The sequence below is a fragment of the Topomyia yanbarensis genome, chromosome 3 (genome assembly GCF_030247195.1).
Source record: "Topomyia yanbarensis strain Yona2022 chromosome 3, ASM3024719v1, whole genome shotgun sequence".
In the NCBI taxonomy this organism is placed as follows: domain Eukaryota; kingdom Metazoa; phylum Arthropoda; class Insecta; order Diptera; family Culicidae; genus Topomyia; species Topomyia yanbarensis.
The window spans coordinates 364,974,377-364,991,521 of record NC_080672.1 but is presented as its reverse complement, the minus strand read 5'-3'; the positions used below and the strand labels follow the sequence as shown (position 1 = coordinate 364,991,521).

Genomic DNA, 17,145 nt, shown 5'->3' with positions numbered 1-17,145 from the left:
ATTTTTCAAAAGGGCGTAGACGTTTCTACGTGCAATAATTTAAGAAAAAATTGTTCGATTACTCTATTTTATACAGTAAAACTATCTGAGAACGAAATACAGGTAATGAATACTTATGTACGAAAAAAATATACACTGAAAAAAATGTTATCATTTTTCACAAAAACAAAAATTTATGATAAAAATTCGAATTGCAAAAAACCCATTATTTCTATTGAAGTAAAATACTTCTAACGTTTCAATATGGAGGTCCCTTTTCAAAAATTTCTGCTGAGATATTTTCCCAGTTTTCAAATGCGAATAACTTCCGTTGTACTGATCGAAATCGCTATATTTTTGCACTATCCGATCGGTAATATGTGCACGTATATTGTATTTGAACCCGTAAAATGTACGTCTATTATAGATAACAAAAATAATGTAATTTGTTAAGGTGGTAATTATCTGCGCTGATTGGTCCGTACAATTCAACCAAGCAGCGAGCGTTGCTAAGACTGCCTCTTTTTTTATGAAATGAACTTCGCCAGGTATAAAAACGGCACATAAGAGAAAATTTGTCAGTTTGCTTTCTGACCTCGTAGTAGCTGCTACGTTTTGTGTCAGCTCAAACTCTTCGGTTGGAATATATTCAATGACTGCCTCCAGGCATCGTTCCATCCAATGCAATGATCATACAATGATCAGCGCACATCGCAGAAAAGGCAGAACGCTCTTTTTTCGGAGTTCAATACGCGGATTGCAAGTGTGCGCGTGTGAAGGGGTGGTTGAGTGCGAAAGACTGCGCTCTCTTGCTCTATTATGCGTGGCGGGCTCAGATAAATTCATCATTAAATGATTTTGTTTAATTTTCTTTTGGTAAGCGGTAGTATGATTGACGATGACGATTTTAATAGCATTGGTTGTTGTGTGAAGGAGATGATGTTGGCTTATTGGATACTGATACAATATGTTTCTGCCGTTCATTTGGGGCAAACTGGGATAACTTTCTACATATCATCTATGTATATGCTGTTATAAACACAGTTTAATTGTATAACTGCTGCATGTATGACGGAATTTGTACATCCACATTAAGATCGGTTTATTTTATGTTCAGCTAAATGATTTTACTTATTTCGCAGTTCAACTAGTGAAATGCTCCATTAAAAGTAATGTCCTGGCACCAGCGATACCAGATTTACAGACATTTCAGGAATAAGGAACAGGAATTCTACAGACTTTTGATATCCTCCTACAGACGTAGTTGGAAATCTACAGACTTTTAAAAGAGTAATAGTATTTAGCAAAATTTAACTATTCGTCTACGAGTGATTCCTTCACTAATAGTATTCTAATTTCAATCAATTTTTAAATTAATATTCTAGTGTAACTAGGATTTACTCAACCATCTAGAGACATTTACAAACATTTTAATAATTCTTCTACAGACATTTCATTAAAACATGTGGCATCGCTGCCTGGCACTACATTCGTTGTGGGATATTATCATACGTGACAATTGCAAGCTTATTGCGAAAACTCCACGCTAAGAAACCTGCTTGGTGAAGGTTTGAACATATTATGTATACGGCATTCGCCTTAACTCTCTAATGCTGACATTCCACGCGCAAATGCCCTTCTGCTGGTTATTAACTGTAGAGTAAGTACAATTTACAGTAAGTCCAAAAACTTTTTTTTAACCGATTTGGCCCTTAATTTACTTTATTTGTACATGTCATACTTTTAAGTGGCCTATTTATAAAAATATTCACCAAGACGAATGTATTTTGATCCCACTATACATATGTGTAATGAAATATTCAATAATCAGGGCCGGTGGGTAATGCGAGTAGTTAAAAGGTAGCACTATCCACTTTAAAATAATCGAGTTGGTAATTAATAATTATCCACTCGAAACTTTGGAACAAACCTAACATTTGAATTTTGCCACGCATGTGTCTCGGGTGCACGTTTGAAATTTTTGAGGTATGTTCAAGATTCCATTTGCACAAACGCGTCGCAAGTGATTTATGTGAATGTAATGCAAGCGTATGTAGAGGTAGATGGGATAAAATACACCCTGTGCAGGGGTAAAATGCACAACAACGGGACATAATACATCATAACAAATATCGAAATAGCTGATTTCAATGCAGAAGATAGCAAAAATTGCAGAATTCGAAATAACAGCTTATGTGTATTCTACTTCACTTCGGTTATGTCTCTGACATTACCTACCCATCTTTTTTTTATATTTTGTCAACAAAAATCTAAAGAGAAAAGAAACATTTTGAATATAGATTCATGATGGAAAAATTATGGGCAAAAAAGTTTTTCTAACAATAACTTTATACATGTTTTTAAATTTCATACTAATTGACATACAAAACTGTAATTTTATTACAGAATATAATTCTAAGTATCATTTTAAATCAATATGCATTTAACGAAAATCTTCCAAAATGCGATAGTTTTCGAGATATTTGGAATTTTGCTCCAACAAAAACAATTAATTCGTGTAATTATGCCCTTTTTAAAAGTTATTCGCGTTACCCTTATCATAAACTGTCAAAAGTCTAATGTTTATCGTTTTAAAGACATAAAAGAAGCTTTTTCAGTGTATTTGAATCATGGAGAAGCTTTTAATAAAAAAGTTTTCCTAACAATAACTCTTTTTGAGAGCAACTCTTTTCCGAAACTATTCGTTATGAGTGCATAGAAAAGATAGAAGAGATGCTCTTGAGGCGACTTAGATTAGCACATTCTCTATTCCTCCTCCGTGATTTCTGATCATCTCTCTCATTTTATTCTAAAACGAACAAAAACCAGACCAAGATACTGCCATATACTGACGACATGAAATCGAAATTATTGGACTTATAGATTCAACCAGTTGCAACATTTTAGTCGTAACAGTATTTTAATACGGAGCGAATCTCTCGTATGATAATGAAATTAAGTGCCAATGAAAATGATATTGCGTTAAAATGACGCGAGAACAAAAACTGTTAAAATTTACTGAGAACGATATAGCCGTGATGACAGGCTATATCGTACTCAGTAAATTGAAATATTTGTACGCCTAATACGCTTGAATGTGATGCTTAGTATTTATACTAAGAGTATAGAGTGCAAGATCTAATACAGAAATTCATACAATTGAGTACACTTCAAAAACTTGTCATTTAAATTTAAAATAGAATTGCTTATACCGAGTATTACATTTGAGTTTTGCCTTTCTCAATAGAAAGGTATTGCAATTGCTCTGAAAACCGACTTTTTAACGGAGGCCCGGAGGGCCGAGTGACATATACCATTCGATTCAGTTCGTCGAGTTCGGCAAATGTCTGTGTGTGTATGTATGTGTGTGTGTATGTATGTGTGTGTGTATGTGCGTCTGTGTGTGTGTACGCGAACACAATCTCACTCACTTTTCTCAGAGATGGATGAACCGATTTTTACAAACTTAGTCCCAAATGAAAGGTGCAACGTTCCCATAGGCTGCTATTGAATTTCTAATGGATCCGACTTCCGGTTCCGGAATTACAGGGTGATGAGTACGATCACGCAGAAAACGTCGATTTTAAGAAATTCTGCAATGAATGTATAATGGTGAAAATTTTTCCAAAATGTGACCACAACTGCTTCGATTTGTAGTACTAGGTCATTAACAGCCATTCAAAGTCTCTTTGGTCACATTGGCCACCATCATCGGTTCCGGAAGCCCCGGCGGAAGTATCCAAATTCAGACTAACAGTCACATCGGTTTCTCGGAGGTGGCTAGACCGAATCAACCAAACTTAGTCTCAAATGAAAGATGTTGCGTCCCCGTAAATGGCTATTAAATTTTATCCCCAACCGACTTCCGGTTCCGGAGTTACGGGTTGTGGCGTGCGATCACATAGCAAATTGTGATTCAAACCGATACCCCGATGGAAGCAAAAAAGGTAAAAATTTCGCTAAAATGTCTCTCAAATAACTTAACTTTGCTGTTCTAGGTCACCGACGGCCAAACAAACTTTCGTTGACTACATTGACCACCATAGACGGTTCCGGAAGTGCCCGGGAAAAGCGGCCATCTTTCATAACTAGCAAACTCATATCAGTTTCTCGGAAATGGTTGGGCCGATTTTCACAAACTTAGTCCCAAATGATAGCTATATTATCCCCACAGATGTCTGTAAAATTTCACACGGACCGCTTGTATGGTTTCGGAAATATAGACTGAACGGTCCGGTCACACATGAAATTCCCATATAAGCCGGAACTCAAAATTTTTTTCAAAGGGGGGACCCCATGAAATTTTAGAAATCGAATTCGTATTTTTGATGCCAAACATCTTTAAAATGCATGAAACGTCGAGATTTTATGTTATCACGAAATTTTTTTTTTTTAAATCGACTTTTTGGGACTTTGCCGATTTCGCACCTTTTTTCAGTTCAATATTACCGTGGCTGTTTTTTCTTTTTCAAAATTTTAGAACTCGAATGATGATTTATTTTCCTGTATATAGTTGTCATGTGATGTACAATAATAAAATGTAATATATGCATTTAAAAGCTTTTAATGAATATAAACAACGCACACATTCTCGTGATTCATGATTGAGAAAGGCACAATTGCACCGCTAGGTGGATTAAAATAGGTTTTTTTAAACGTGATAATCAATTACGATAAAGTGTTCACTTTTGGAGAGTTTTAGTGCTCAATCGCCAATAAAAAAATTTCCTACTTTTTTTTAAATAATTCGTTTAGTGGACTCGGTTCAATGCTTCAGCAAATCGGAGCAGTGATTCTTTTATCTATTTCTATCTATTTCCAACAATAAAAATAATAAAACGAGCTTGTCCAGCAGATCTCGCGCAAACTCTTCGCAATTGCACGTGGATACCTGTTTACGAGACGGGGAAATATTTTCTCCTCGCCAACTGCGTCCAGGGGGTAGGTCATTCAACACTTCCGTGAGATCATCGTGGATGTTGCCTTTATGTTCGCGAACACCTGATTTATTCGTTGCTTGTTGCCGTTTACGAACGTGACTTTCCTCAATGATAGTGCTGGCTGTAGATTTTGAGATACTTGACGCAGCTTTTGCCGTTGTCAATATTACTTGAACAGGTGCCACAAATTTGGTAATTGTTTGTGTTCAGCGGTTTCTGATCGGGGTAAACCATAATGTGCCGTTTTTCATAGAACTGGAATATACTAGTTCGTCCTTGATATGTGCAAAGAATACTATGTGTGATTCTATTATCGCATTATGTTTTGTACAGCGTTTCTCCCAAATGTAACATGTATCTACAAAAAAGCTGTATGCGATCTTGTAACCGAACATTGATTTTCTCACTATTCATATACATGAATTATAGCATTGTCCCACACAACCTTGTGTTTTGGTAGTTAGTCCGGTCGACTGATTTGAATTTCAGATGTTATTTTGTTCGGCATGCAGTCATCTGACATAATAAAACAGTAGTCTATTAATCCACCGGGACCACTCAGAGAAACTCACAAAACACTCAAATTTAAAGCATTTTTAACAACACGAACAGTCTAACGCATTAATGCCGAAGCAGTGTACACGCCAATTAATATTTTCAGCCCGCCCCACACTTATGTACACGACCTGGACATATAACAGACGAACGAATGTTGAAGTACAGCATAGTATGACAATAGACAGACATCTAGTAAGTAGAGATACAATAGACATACATGTACTATATAAAGATTGTTAACTTTTTTAGTAGTGATTCCCAGAAGAAGGCAAAATACATGAGCCGAAACGTCGGATAAATAGACCACTCCTATTTTATTGTATCAGATGACTGCATGCCGCATGTTATGTTATGTTTTGATCATAGGCGGCTCCAGCCGGATGGTAAAGGGGGGGGCACGCCTTCTTGAATAAATGTGTCTGACGCACGATTTGGAAAATGAAATCTCGAATCTTGGAAACGCATTTCCTGGTAGGCGTGGAGTGTGGCGAAAAATTTGTCAAATGAAACACAGAAATTATTTTATATGTTCCTTAAGGAATCCTCTAAGGTTTAGTTGAATAGGGGGGGGGGGGGCACGTGCCCCCTCGTGCCACTCCCTGGAGCCGCCAGTGGTTTTGATTTATTCAAAATGAGTGGTTTCGCCTGGGCCAGTTTATTGAACACTATGAGCGCTGAATACCTGACATGGTAAAACTCGATAAAGATGACTATCATTAGGCTAACCTCCATTTTCACCTTCAGAAAATGTTCCTCATCACGAATACTCGGTCTAATACTGCGAATATTAATGTCATTAATATTCGCAGTATTTGGCCGAAGCACCACTTCTTGCTACTGCGACTCACTACATCTATCTACTATTTTTTGTCGTTCGCTTCGCACTGGCTGATACAGAAGCATACAGCACTGAGTTCCATGATTTGTTCACGCCAAGCGAGCTACAAAATTGTTAAAAGTCGCTGATAAGCATGTTTTCTAAATTTATTTTTGAAACATTTCGGAGGGGGGGGGGCTTTTACCCGCAGCCCCCTGCCCCTCTGGCTACGTGCCAGGTTGGCTGGGTTAGTTCATGTTCATTCGATCCCTTTAAACTCGGTGTTTTAGGTGATGTTCAACTTATTCGATTTGAAGATAATCTAGAACTTTCGTTCACCCTTTCTCTAAACCCTGACGCAGAAACGTGAGATGGATAGATTTTAGAATTACACGTAAGAGGATTTTAATATAAAAAAATTATCTGCGATTCGTCAAAAATCTAGCAAAATATGACAAGAAAAAGAAGAAAGATTGAAGTAAAATTAAGACACCACCATACATAAATAAAATAAACTAGGAAAGTGTTTAAAATAAAAGTTAATCGAATCAATAACGGAACAAAAATTAAAATTTAAAATGGCGAATAAATTCATTGTTAAATTGATTGAAATGTCATTAACCCTAGAACGTTGCACTGGGGTACAAATGTACCCCACGCCTTCTTTGGGGCCGTGTAAAAACAAGAATTCGGCATTTACCGACCTGGAATACTAACCAATTTTTAATTTAGAGTTCCTAGTAAGAGTAGGAAAAGATGGTATAGCCAGTTTGCTTATAGCCTTCGTGGAATCAGGTGTCAAAGTTGGCGTGGGGTACATTTGTACCTCAGTGTACGGTTGCCGTTAGTGTTTCGTCAGGTTTCGTGCTGTCAGTGGAAATGTGATTCGTGACAATACCAGTTTAAATACTGGTTATTTTACTACGGTAGTAACAATTAGTATTATGTAATGTTGTTTAATCGTTTATTTAATTAATTTAATTTAATTTTGAAGCGGAACAAAAATCGTTCTCATTTTTGTTGAATTTTATTGTTTTATAGTTAAATTATTATAGTTTTCCAAAGCAATGGCTCGCAAGTATAATTTGCGCACAATAACAGCTGTAACAGTAACATTGCGTGTTACCAATGTATTACTGGTCAGAAATATTTTTTTCATTTCAATTTCCACCCCATTTCGTGGTATTGTCCAAAACCAGTTTTTTAAACTTTCACTCTTCAAAATAACTGCAGTTTTTCAAAAATATCAAAATTCCATTTTATACCGTATCAAGATCATTTTTTCAACTTTTAGAATCATTTGAGTTATTTCAAATCGGTTGAAAATTCGCTAAATTATAATAATTTTTGTGAAAAAAGTCAAAGCAGCGATTTTTTCACTTTTTATTTTGTTCAAACCAATTTATGTATCATTGATTCAATAAATTCCGTACTTTCACTAACACAGCTGTTTTCGCAATTGAAAAACGAAGAAAATGGTGTATTATACATTTCTTTTGCTTGCATTTTTACTGCGAAAATTGCGATCAAACGCGTGGGGTACATTTGTACCCCAGTGCAAAGTTCTAGAATGGAAAACGCAAGTGCAACGTTCTAGGGTTAAGGTAGAATATAAGTAGGAGTAATAAGAGTCAAAAACTAAAATAAATATTGTAAATTTGAAGGATATGCGAAAAATTTTGACAAAACCAATACTAAAACTCGGCATACTGTGGAACATTGTGGCTTTTCATTTTTGTGGTATGAATATGGAACGTCAGTCTCGCTTCCGTTAGTGTCAGAAAGAATTTTAAACATTTGCACCCGTTGTTTCTATTTTTATGTCAAAGCTTCCTGTTAATAATTTGGTAACTATTAAAAATAAAACCTAAATATTTGATATCCCTCCTTTTACCAACAACTTCCCTTCAATTAAAATGCGTTAAATGCACAGAGTACAGTAGGTTTGCCAGCCCTCCGGGTTTGACTCGGAGACTCCGGGTTTTCGGGAGCAATCTCAAGGCTTCTGGGTTTTACATCCGGGTTTGGTCGGAAAAGCATAATTGGAAATGTTTTGAAAATAATTGATTCTTTGCAAAATATTCGACAAGTCTAAGTTCACTGTTACTCTGGTTCAGATTTATTATGCTCGACTAACTCTTTGTTTCAAGGCGGCAAAGCTGAATGCACCAAACATTGCTGATTTTGCTCGTAAAACAATGAAAATGAAAAACAAATCAAAATTTACTACAAATTAAAGAAAGTAATATTTCGTTATATGCTACTATTGAAAATTTTCATCATTTTAAGTCGCTCAAAATGGTGTTTTGCTGCAATTTTACCAAATCACTTCACTGTTAGTGGTGCTTGTCCGTAGCTGCACCAAGGTATGGCGGATTTGTGCTATTCCAACTGGCTAGGTCAACACCAAATGGATCCTTCCGGTGTTGTTACTACTCCTGCAGCGACCCTTAACTGTGAGTTTTGCCCCTTTGTTGGGACCTCTGGTGATGAATAACCGACACCCCATATTGCTTTCCATGTGATGCCGCTGCCCTGCCTCTTTTGCTCTCCTTTTCCTGTTAGTTGTGGAGAAGAGCAATCCTCTTTCGACTTATCCTCCACAGCGAGAGTAGTAGGTGCTTCTGTATTCTTGACACTTAGCTGGGAAAGTGAACTACTACACCTGATTAAACCGACAAAACCGTTCTCAAATATGAAAAATTTACAGCTTTATTATAAGACCATGGAAGAGTGGTCCGCACTAAGCTTGGCAAAAACATAACACTCTACGGTCATTGTGTGATAATTTTTGGTAATTTTCTAATCAACCAGTACTAAAATCCACAACGACTTACTGAAGGAATGAAACTTTTTCGCTCAAAAAGTAATAAAAATTGATTCCAATTTCCGTCTAGTTCCACTCAAAGTCAGCGAAAATCTCCAGGTCAAAGCATAAAGAACAGACATACAAATTAGAACAAAACATTATCGAAAACATGTGTAAACATTCAAATAAAACTATACGATACAAATCATCATCGCACTCAATTCCGCATACATGAATAACCATTGCACAGTGGTCCGGAATGCAAATTTAGCAGGAATTTTGAAATTTTACTAAAACTAAACAATTTAGCCTCATTAAGTCTTTGGAGAAGTTTTCGTACTTTGTGAGCCCCTTCTTTTTGTTAAAACAACAGTCAGGGTGGTTCTAATTTTACCAACATCAAAAAATTAACTTTTTAATCATTCCATCTAGAGTCAAACGACCTTAAGCGAAGTTGTAGAACGACAAATTTTGGGAAAGTTTGCTGAAGCCATGTATTATATATTAGCTGTCATACTTTTCATTTTACAACAAATTTAACATCGAAGGTTAGGGTGTTTGTTAGAAAAACTGTTTTATTCAAATAACTTTTGCGGTATTGATTTAAAACAGAAGTAGTCTTCAAACAACTTTAAGATTGTTTTAAGGCGAATCATTTGTTTCATGGCACCACATATCTAACTATTATCGTTGGAAAAGTTATGAGCACTTTTTCGCCAAAAATGGTTTTTTATGGTAAAACAATATAACTCATTGGAGCAAACAAAAGAAAATTCTTTTTCGACTATAAACGAGTAATAATTGAGCAGAAAATGACGAAAACGTTATTTTTTGAATTTTCATAAAATTGAGTTAAAATAATCTATTTTTGATATATTAAGTGCTTATATCTTTTGAACGATAGAAGCTAGAGTTCTGGTTGGGAAAAATGAAAGTTATATAAAAAATGGTTTTTCATGAATTGGCCCTTTGTAATATGTATAAATTACTTTCACTGTGGACAAAATAAAAAATATAGTTTCGTTTTCATGATAAAATATTGCACTTTACAATGCTTTTCTATTTATTAAATTGTGGACAGGGTGGTTCTAAATTGATTAAAATCAAAAAATCAACTTTGTAATGGTTCGAGATAGAGTTTTGACGTCTACCAGAAAATTGAAGAAAATAAAATTTTAAAAAACTTTGTCGAAGACCCTGAAACTCTATATCACATACTTTTCATTTTATAGGAACTTTACCAAAAAAATAATGCTTTTTTAATGGTTTTCTTTGTATAACTTTTGCAGTTTTGATTTTTCATTAAGATCACTTTAAAAATACTTTCATATATTTTGAAGGAGAACAATTTGTTTTAATATGCCGAATCTCTAGTTTCCCTCGTTAGAAAGTTATATATCCTTTTTACTAAAAATAAACTATTTATTGAGTAAATATTGCCAGATATAAAAAAATAACGTTTTTGACATTTTTTGGTGATCTATACTACAAAGCATGTTATTTCATGTGGCAGCAACAATATCTAATATTAAGTGCCCTAATTGAAGATAATGCTATTTGAAAAAGTTAAATTTTTTATATAAAAGTTCTCATAACTTTGAAACGAAAAGACTTTGGTAGTTGATATTTTAAAGCAAATTATGCGCCCTAAAATAATCCCCAAGTTGTCCATAGAGTACTTTAGTATAAAATAAAAACTACAAAAATTATAGAATTAAACCGTTTTTAAGAAACACCCTAATGCTTACATTTGGATTTCTCGTGCAATGGAAAATATAAAAGCTAGAGCTTGAATGTCTTCAGCAAATTTGTCTAAAATGTTGCTCTACAACTTCATCGAAGACAGTAAAGCTCTATCTCGAACAGTTAAAAAGTTCTATTTGAAATAGTGCTAAAATTAGAACCACTCTAGCATGTTTTTAAACAAAAAAGAAGGGCCTTGCAAAGTACAACAACTTTGCCATGTTGTAAGGCTAAGTCATTTAATTTTACCAAAAAGGTAAAATTCCTGCTAAATTCCCGCATTGCACAGTGGTCCGAATTCACAATTTAGGAAGACAAAAATAATTGAAGCTAAACCATACGTTTTAGAGCTATCCTGTCTTCAGGACAAATAATCAGTACCAAATAGGCCATCTCCAGATGTAGATGGTATTAGGGTGGCTCTTATTATTAGGGTGCTTCAAAAATTATTTTCTGAATGTGAGGCGACCGAATATTGCAGTCTTCAGCAACATTGTAGAGGAACTTGTACCAAGCAACTTTTCCGAAGACGTCATAGTTGTATCTCCAAAGGTTTTCATTTTATAGCTATTTTAATTGAGCAACTTAGGGTGTTCCTGACAAAAACAGTTTTTTTGCTTTAATTTTTTTATTTCTCATCAACGGTGTCTTCAGACAACTTGTAAAGCTCATCGAGACAATTTTTTTGATAATAGAATATAATAGAAGATAAGATAATAGAATTCAGATATCACTTTTAGAACCGAAGCTATGAGCAACATTGAATAAAAAATAGGCCCTTTTACAATATTTATATCCAAAATTGGGGCAAACAAAATAATTTATGCTTCTTGCATAATTCTCTACGGCGGACCCCGTTTATTCACTGATTAGAAAAAATTATGGGAGTATTAGGATAAAAAATGCGAAACTATCCGGATTATAATGAGAATGACCTTAGAAACTACTATTTAGAAGAATGAGATAAAATTTAAGTACAATACACACAAAAACTCAAAGCATTCCAATACGATTGAAAACTGTAATAACAAACAAAAGCTATCACATTGAATATTTATTATAGAAATTTCAAATGATTTTTTAAAAAAAAATATGAGATTAAGTGTATATTTGACTACCTTTAGAATTATGATTATTTTTTAAAAAATAGGGCATTTGTGGTTTAAAGATAACTATTTTATCTTTCCCATGTTGTCTAGTTAACTATTTCTACAAAAATAAAATATCTTGCAAACTAATTTTTGACGTAGGACTACGTCTTTGTTTTCGATATGTGGTGTGCTATTTGCAAATTTAACAAAATTTGTATGTAACGAAAAGTAATCAGGTTTTAAACGTTTATAATTCATCCATCTCACAATAAATTTTCAAAATATTTACGCATATCGCTCAGAATTATTTCTAAGAACATATTTCAATGTACAAACCCAAAGATTATGGCATTTAAAATTTAAATTATGTGTAACATAGGCAAAATACCTCGCATTTACACACAGATATGTACCTAACATGCAACGCTTCTATGAATGACGTCATCATCGACTATTTAAAGCACAGATTTGTTCGAACAAGCTCAGCTGCCTGTTGAACGGCAGGCAGAGTAGAGGACTGCGCAGCGTGCTTTCACAGCGGTATAGCAGACTGATAAGTACGTTACACTGGCTGTGGAGGAACGTTACGCAGTGCAGTTCAACAGGCGACTGAGCTTGTCCGATCAAACACCATACTTTCTTTTTTGTCGTGCTCATTTCAAGCACACATTTCATGTACAATCTCGAAAGCGCAAATTCGTATAAAACACGAGCACAAAATCGATTGTACAGTCGAGCTTCATGTGCAAACACGATTAACATAGCGTCGTGGTACTAGTTGTCTTTTTTCGCTCCACCCATCATCACTAGCGTTGACTCATTTTGCTTGGTGCGTATCTTTCATTCGTCTACGGACACAGCTGTTAAATTCGAGCACTGTACAACTGTACACCATTCACTTGGGTTTATTGTTTGAGGTGAATGTGTAGGTATATCAAAGTTGTTGCAGTCACATGCCTGATAGACATCTGAGTTTCCATTGTGCAAAGGGAAAACTTTTTTTTCTTTGTATTGTCATCTCCCTGGCAGGTTAAGGAGACGAAAACTTTCTTAGCAATAAATTCACGCGAATCGATTAAAAGCGCAACGAAGGTTTATTAATTACGTTCCATCAATTTATTCATTCCATGTGATTGATTTCCACTCAACCTATCTCACTTTGATTCTACTAATACATAGGTCCCTGAAAGACTATTTATGAATGAATACACTGTTACTCAAAAAACCGTTGCAAAATACGCATTAGTCCATATATAAAATTATTTTCGATTCTTGTATATGTTTTGCTTCGTAATATGATTAAGACCACTGCATTCGACACATTTATATGTGTCCTGCAGGAAAATTACAATAACATCGAAAAGTTTTTCAGATTTTTTAAGGCTGAGAAGCTCCCATAAAGATTTAAAACAATTCCAGATATTAGTTCGGGTTTCGATTGCAGTTTTCTGTCTGCTTTCTTCAAAGCTTCTTAAAGAAGTTTAATCGGAGTCGATCGGCCATTATAAATAAAATGACCCGATGAGCAGGACGGTTTCATTCAATATGTACCATTAGATGTTGATTGGTTATATGTGAAGTGAACTGTAGAAAACAATATTTTTGATTAATTATTAATCCAAATGTAATAAGAAATGGAATATTTTAAATATTGCAGTCCTAGTCTTAGGGCTGTCCCATGTAGTAATTGTTACTTGCATATAAGCATTCCGCATAGCGGTGTGAGATTGTGTCACTGTAACATGGAATTAATATCTTTATTCCGTTCCTGTGAACTAGTATAATAACAAATATAACCAAAGATGGCAGACGCTGTGCTAACGAACAATTTAAAATATTAGAAGTCGCGTGAAAATAGGCTCCTTACTCTGCCCAGAAAGCCATAAATTGCTAAGCCTTCGTCACTCACTACGGTTCACCGATCAACGACCGGTAAACACGATTAAAAAGCCAACCTTTTCTTAAATTTTGATTACGGGTAACTACAACCCCACGGGCTTGGCAAAACACAGTCTCACTCAACTGTTGCTAGTAGTATTGCTTCGTGTCCTGCCTCCGTCGACCGCCTGCCAGACTCAACAACAGCACAGCAAACGAGTGTCGACTTACGACGCCCGACAGCGTGCTCCGACCGTGAGTGTTTTCAGTACACTCGCAGCCACGCTCAGGTTATCACTGCGTTCATCTGTCCGTCCTGCCCCAGCATCCGTCACAAGCAACGTTTTTGTGTTTCCATAGACAACCAGGTTATTGTTTTGTGCGTACAAAGGGTGCGCGTTGTTACCAAAAAAAATGAATGCGAATCGATTCGAGATCTCGGACAATGCCGACGAGCTGAACCAGGAGATCGACGACACCAACTTCCCGCGCAGTAATTCAATCAACGGAACCGAATCGATGATCAGCTTGAACGGACATGCCGGAATGACACCGTTCGCGACACGGCGTCGTTCGAGCAGTCTACGGAAGACCGACTCGGAAGTGGTGGACGATGAAGCCGAGGGCGGTGACAACGCTAAAGTTGTGGCCACCACGGCACCGGATTCGCTGGAAAATGGTGGCCCCGAGGTGAATCGAGCCGTTCCGGCTCCGCTCAGGACTTCCAGCTTCTCAGGTGAGGTGTTTGCTGGGGGGAATTCCGTTCCGAGTACTCCGCGCACCATACTGACCCCAGGTACTGAATGGGCATGTGCATTCGGTTGGTGTTTTGTCCGTAGGCGTTCTTTCACTGTGTTAGACGGATTGTGTTTTGTTTATACATTAGTAGTAGTTTACGTAGCTTCAATCCTTCTGTTTATTGATAGACGTTGCTATGGAGTTACTTTCATTCAATCCTGAATACTTACGGCGGTAAGCTGATTTGTTCCGAGGCGTTTATGTGTTTACGGTATGGGATAGTACGACTTTGAGAGCTTGTTGCTTACGGCTATCAATATACTTCTCGTTACTAAGAACGTAGAAAATGGCTCGCATCAACAAAAAGATGCCGGAAAACAAAGTTATCAGGGTCAATGCTTGTTGTTTGCATGTTTCGCAAAAAAAACATTCCCACTGCTACTGTAAAACGTGAAAGGTTATCGGGACAATTATATGGTTTGTCTACACGCTTACTGAACCTGTTTATTATTTTTGTCTGTCTGAAAACACATGATGCTTATTTTGATCTTGTTTTCAGCGTATTTCTACGCCAAGTTGGTTAAACTTGAAATTTAAAACTTTAGATTGAAAGAAGTAGGGTGAGTGCTCCAATAGTTGCAGCAGTGGGTTATACGCCTAACTAAGGTACCAACCACCAACAATTTTTTTTATCGCACTCAAATTATGCGACAATAAAACTATTATGCTTGAAATTTGAAAGCTTTCGTTTAATATATTAACATTGCCCATAGTTCTGTTCACCAATTTTTTTTCTTTAATATGCGACTGTATGTAATGTAATCATAAAATGGAGAAATATTGAAATTACTACTAGGGTGGATGTACCAATCCACACTAGTAGTAATTTCAATATTTCTCCATTTTATGATTCCATTTGTAAATTTTATTTTTCACACTTTTACTTTTTACATTTCAACATTTTCATTTTATCAGATCAGTTTTACTATTTAATTTCGCACTGATTTCTTTCGAGTTTTAGCAATTTTAATTTTGTTTTACTTTACTCGTACAGATTTAACTTTTGCATTCTACTTTTCATTTTTTCATATTTGACTAGTTTCAGTTTGACCATCAACCGGTTTATTTTGACAGTTTTGCTTTTTACCGCTTCATTTTTATTCATTTCAATTTTAACTGATTTACTTTTGGGCGTTTTACTGTATTTATCAACTTTTTATCATATACCATCATTTTGTATTTTTTACCTTTATATTTTTTATTGCTATACTTCTTGCCTTTCATTTTTTATTATTCAATGTATTCGTTTATACCTACTGTATATACTGTCCGTTAGTCTTTTTTTAAATTTTAGTTTATACCGTTCTACTTTTGAAATGTTTACTTTCAAATGTTTCTCGTTGGACTTTTTACTGTTTACTTATGAGCATTTCACTTTACCATTCCACTCTTGCTTTACATTCTGTAGTTCATCGTTCAACTTTTTAACATTCTACTTTTTTTAAAAATATGCGTTGTTTTACTTTAATTCATTATTATCGTTTTCCACTATTAGTTTAACTTTGAATCAGTTTGCTATTGATCGTTATACTTTTTAATACATTGAAATTTGACAGTTTCACTATACATCGATTTACTTCCTTCTGTATTATTCATTATTATCCTTTAGATTTTTGGCGTTTACCCTTCTATTTTTATAACTTGTCCTTTTACCACTTCTCGACAAACATATGAAAATGCCGACTGTCAAAATTCACTTTGAGCGGAAATTCTGGACAAACCGTTACTCGCCAATCACAGATGTTGATAATAAACAAAAGAGAAAAGTTTTCTCTCTCATTAACTGCTGTGAACTGTGTTCGGCCTATAACGGTTTGTCCGGAATTTCATTTTGAAGAGAACTTTGACAGTTGGCTTTTACGCCGTAATCATATGTTTGTCGAGACTTTATTTTTTGTTCTACTTTTAAACGCTTTCTTTTTTTTCAATTTATTGTTTTGTTACTTTGTTTTAATTGCCGCATGGTTCTACTGTATCGATTTTGTTGATTATTTTCGGCAAATTTGAGACTATGAGAAACGAAAGCAATGAAATTTAAAGATTAGGATAGGTATTCCGCCGACGTCGGCGGTAAAACATGATGATGAGTTATGTTCTACCATAGACCATGCGGTAGACTTGGGTGCAACGCCCAACTCCTATTTAGCAGAAAGTAAAGGATTCTTCACGTTTCCTTTCGATCATGTCCATATGAGCCTGCCTAGTCCCAGTTTTTCGTTCTATGTTTATAACTGATTCGCTCTAGAATACCAATCCGTCTTTCAATTTCATTGTTTTCGTTTCTCTAAGTCTCAAATTTGCCAAAAATAACCAACAAAATCGATACAGCAATTTATTGTTTTACGATATTCTTTTAACTTTTTATTTTTCTCCTTTGTCAACGCTATTACCTCATCATCTTTTTACATTCAACCGCTTAATTTTTCACCGTTTAACTTTTTATCGTGATACGTTTTTATATTCGCTTTTGATTTTTCATATTTTAAATTTTATCATCGTTTAGTTTTTTCGTTTGACATATTTCCTGTTTGT

The 17,145-nt window shown here is 35.3% G+C and overlaps 1 protein-coding gene across 6 annotated transcripts in view; it reads left to right on the top strand.

The window, feature by feature from the left end:
* Positions 1 to 17,145, top strand: part of LOC131693019 (GTP cyclohydrolase 1) — a 105,540-nt gene that overhangs the window by 44,368 nt on the left and 44,027 nt on the right. For 2 of the 6 annotated variants that reach the window (XM_058980479.1, XM_058980478.1), the window contains exon 2: positions 14,176 to 14,611. The exons of 1 other annotated variant lie outside the window; for it this stretch is intronic. In XM_058980479.1, coding sequence (XP_058836462.1) covers positions 14,230 to 14,611 — 382 coding nt within the window. In that variant the 5' untranslated portion in view covers positions 14,176 to 14,229. Of the gene's footprint in view, positions 1 to 14,090; positions 14,612 to 17,145 lie in introns of those variants that run through there. 3 more of the 6 variants (XM_058980477.1, XM_058980481.1, XM_058980476.1) reach the window with 3 other exon arrangements.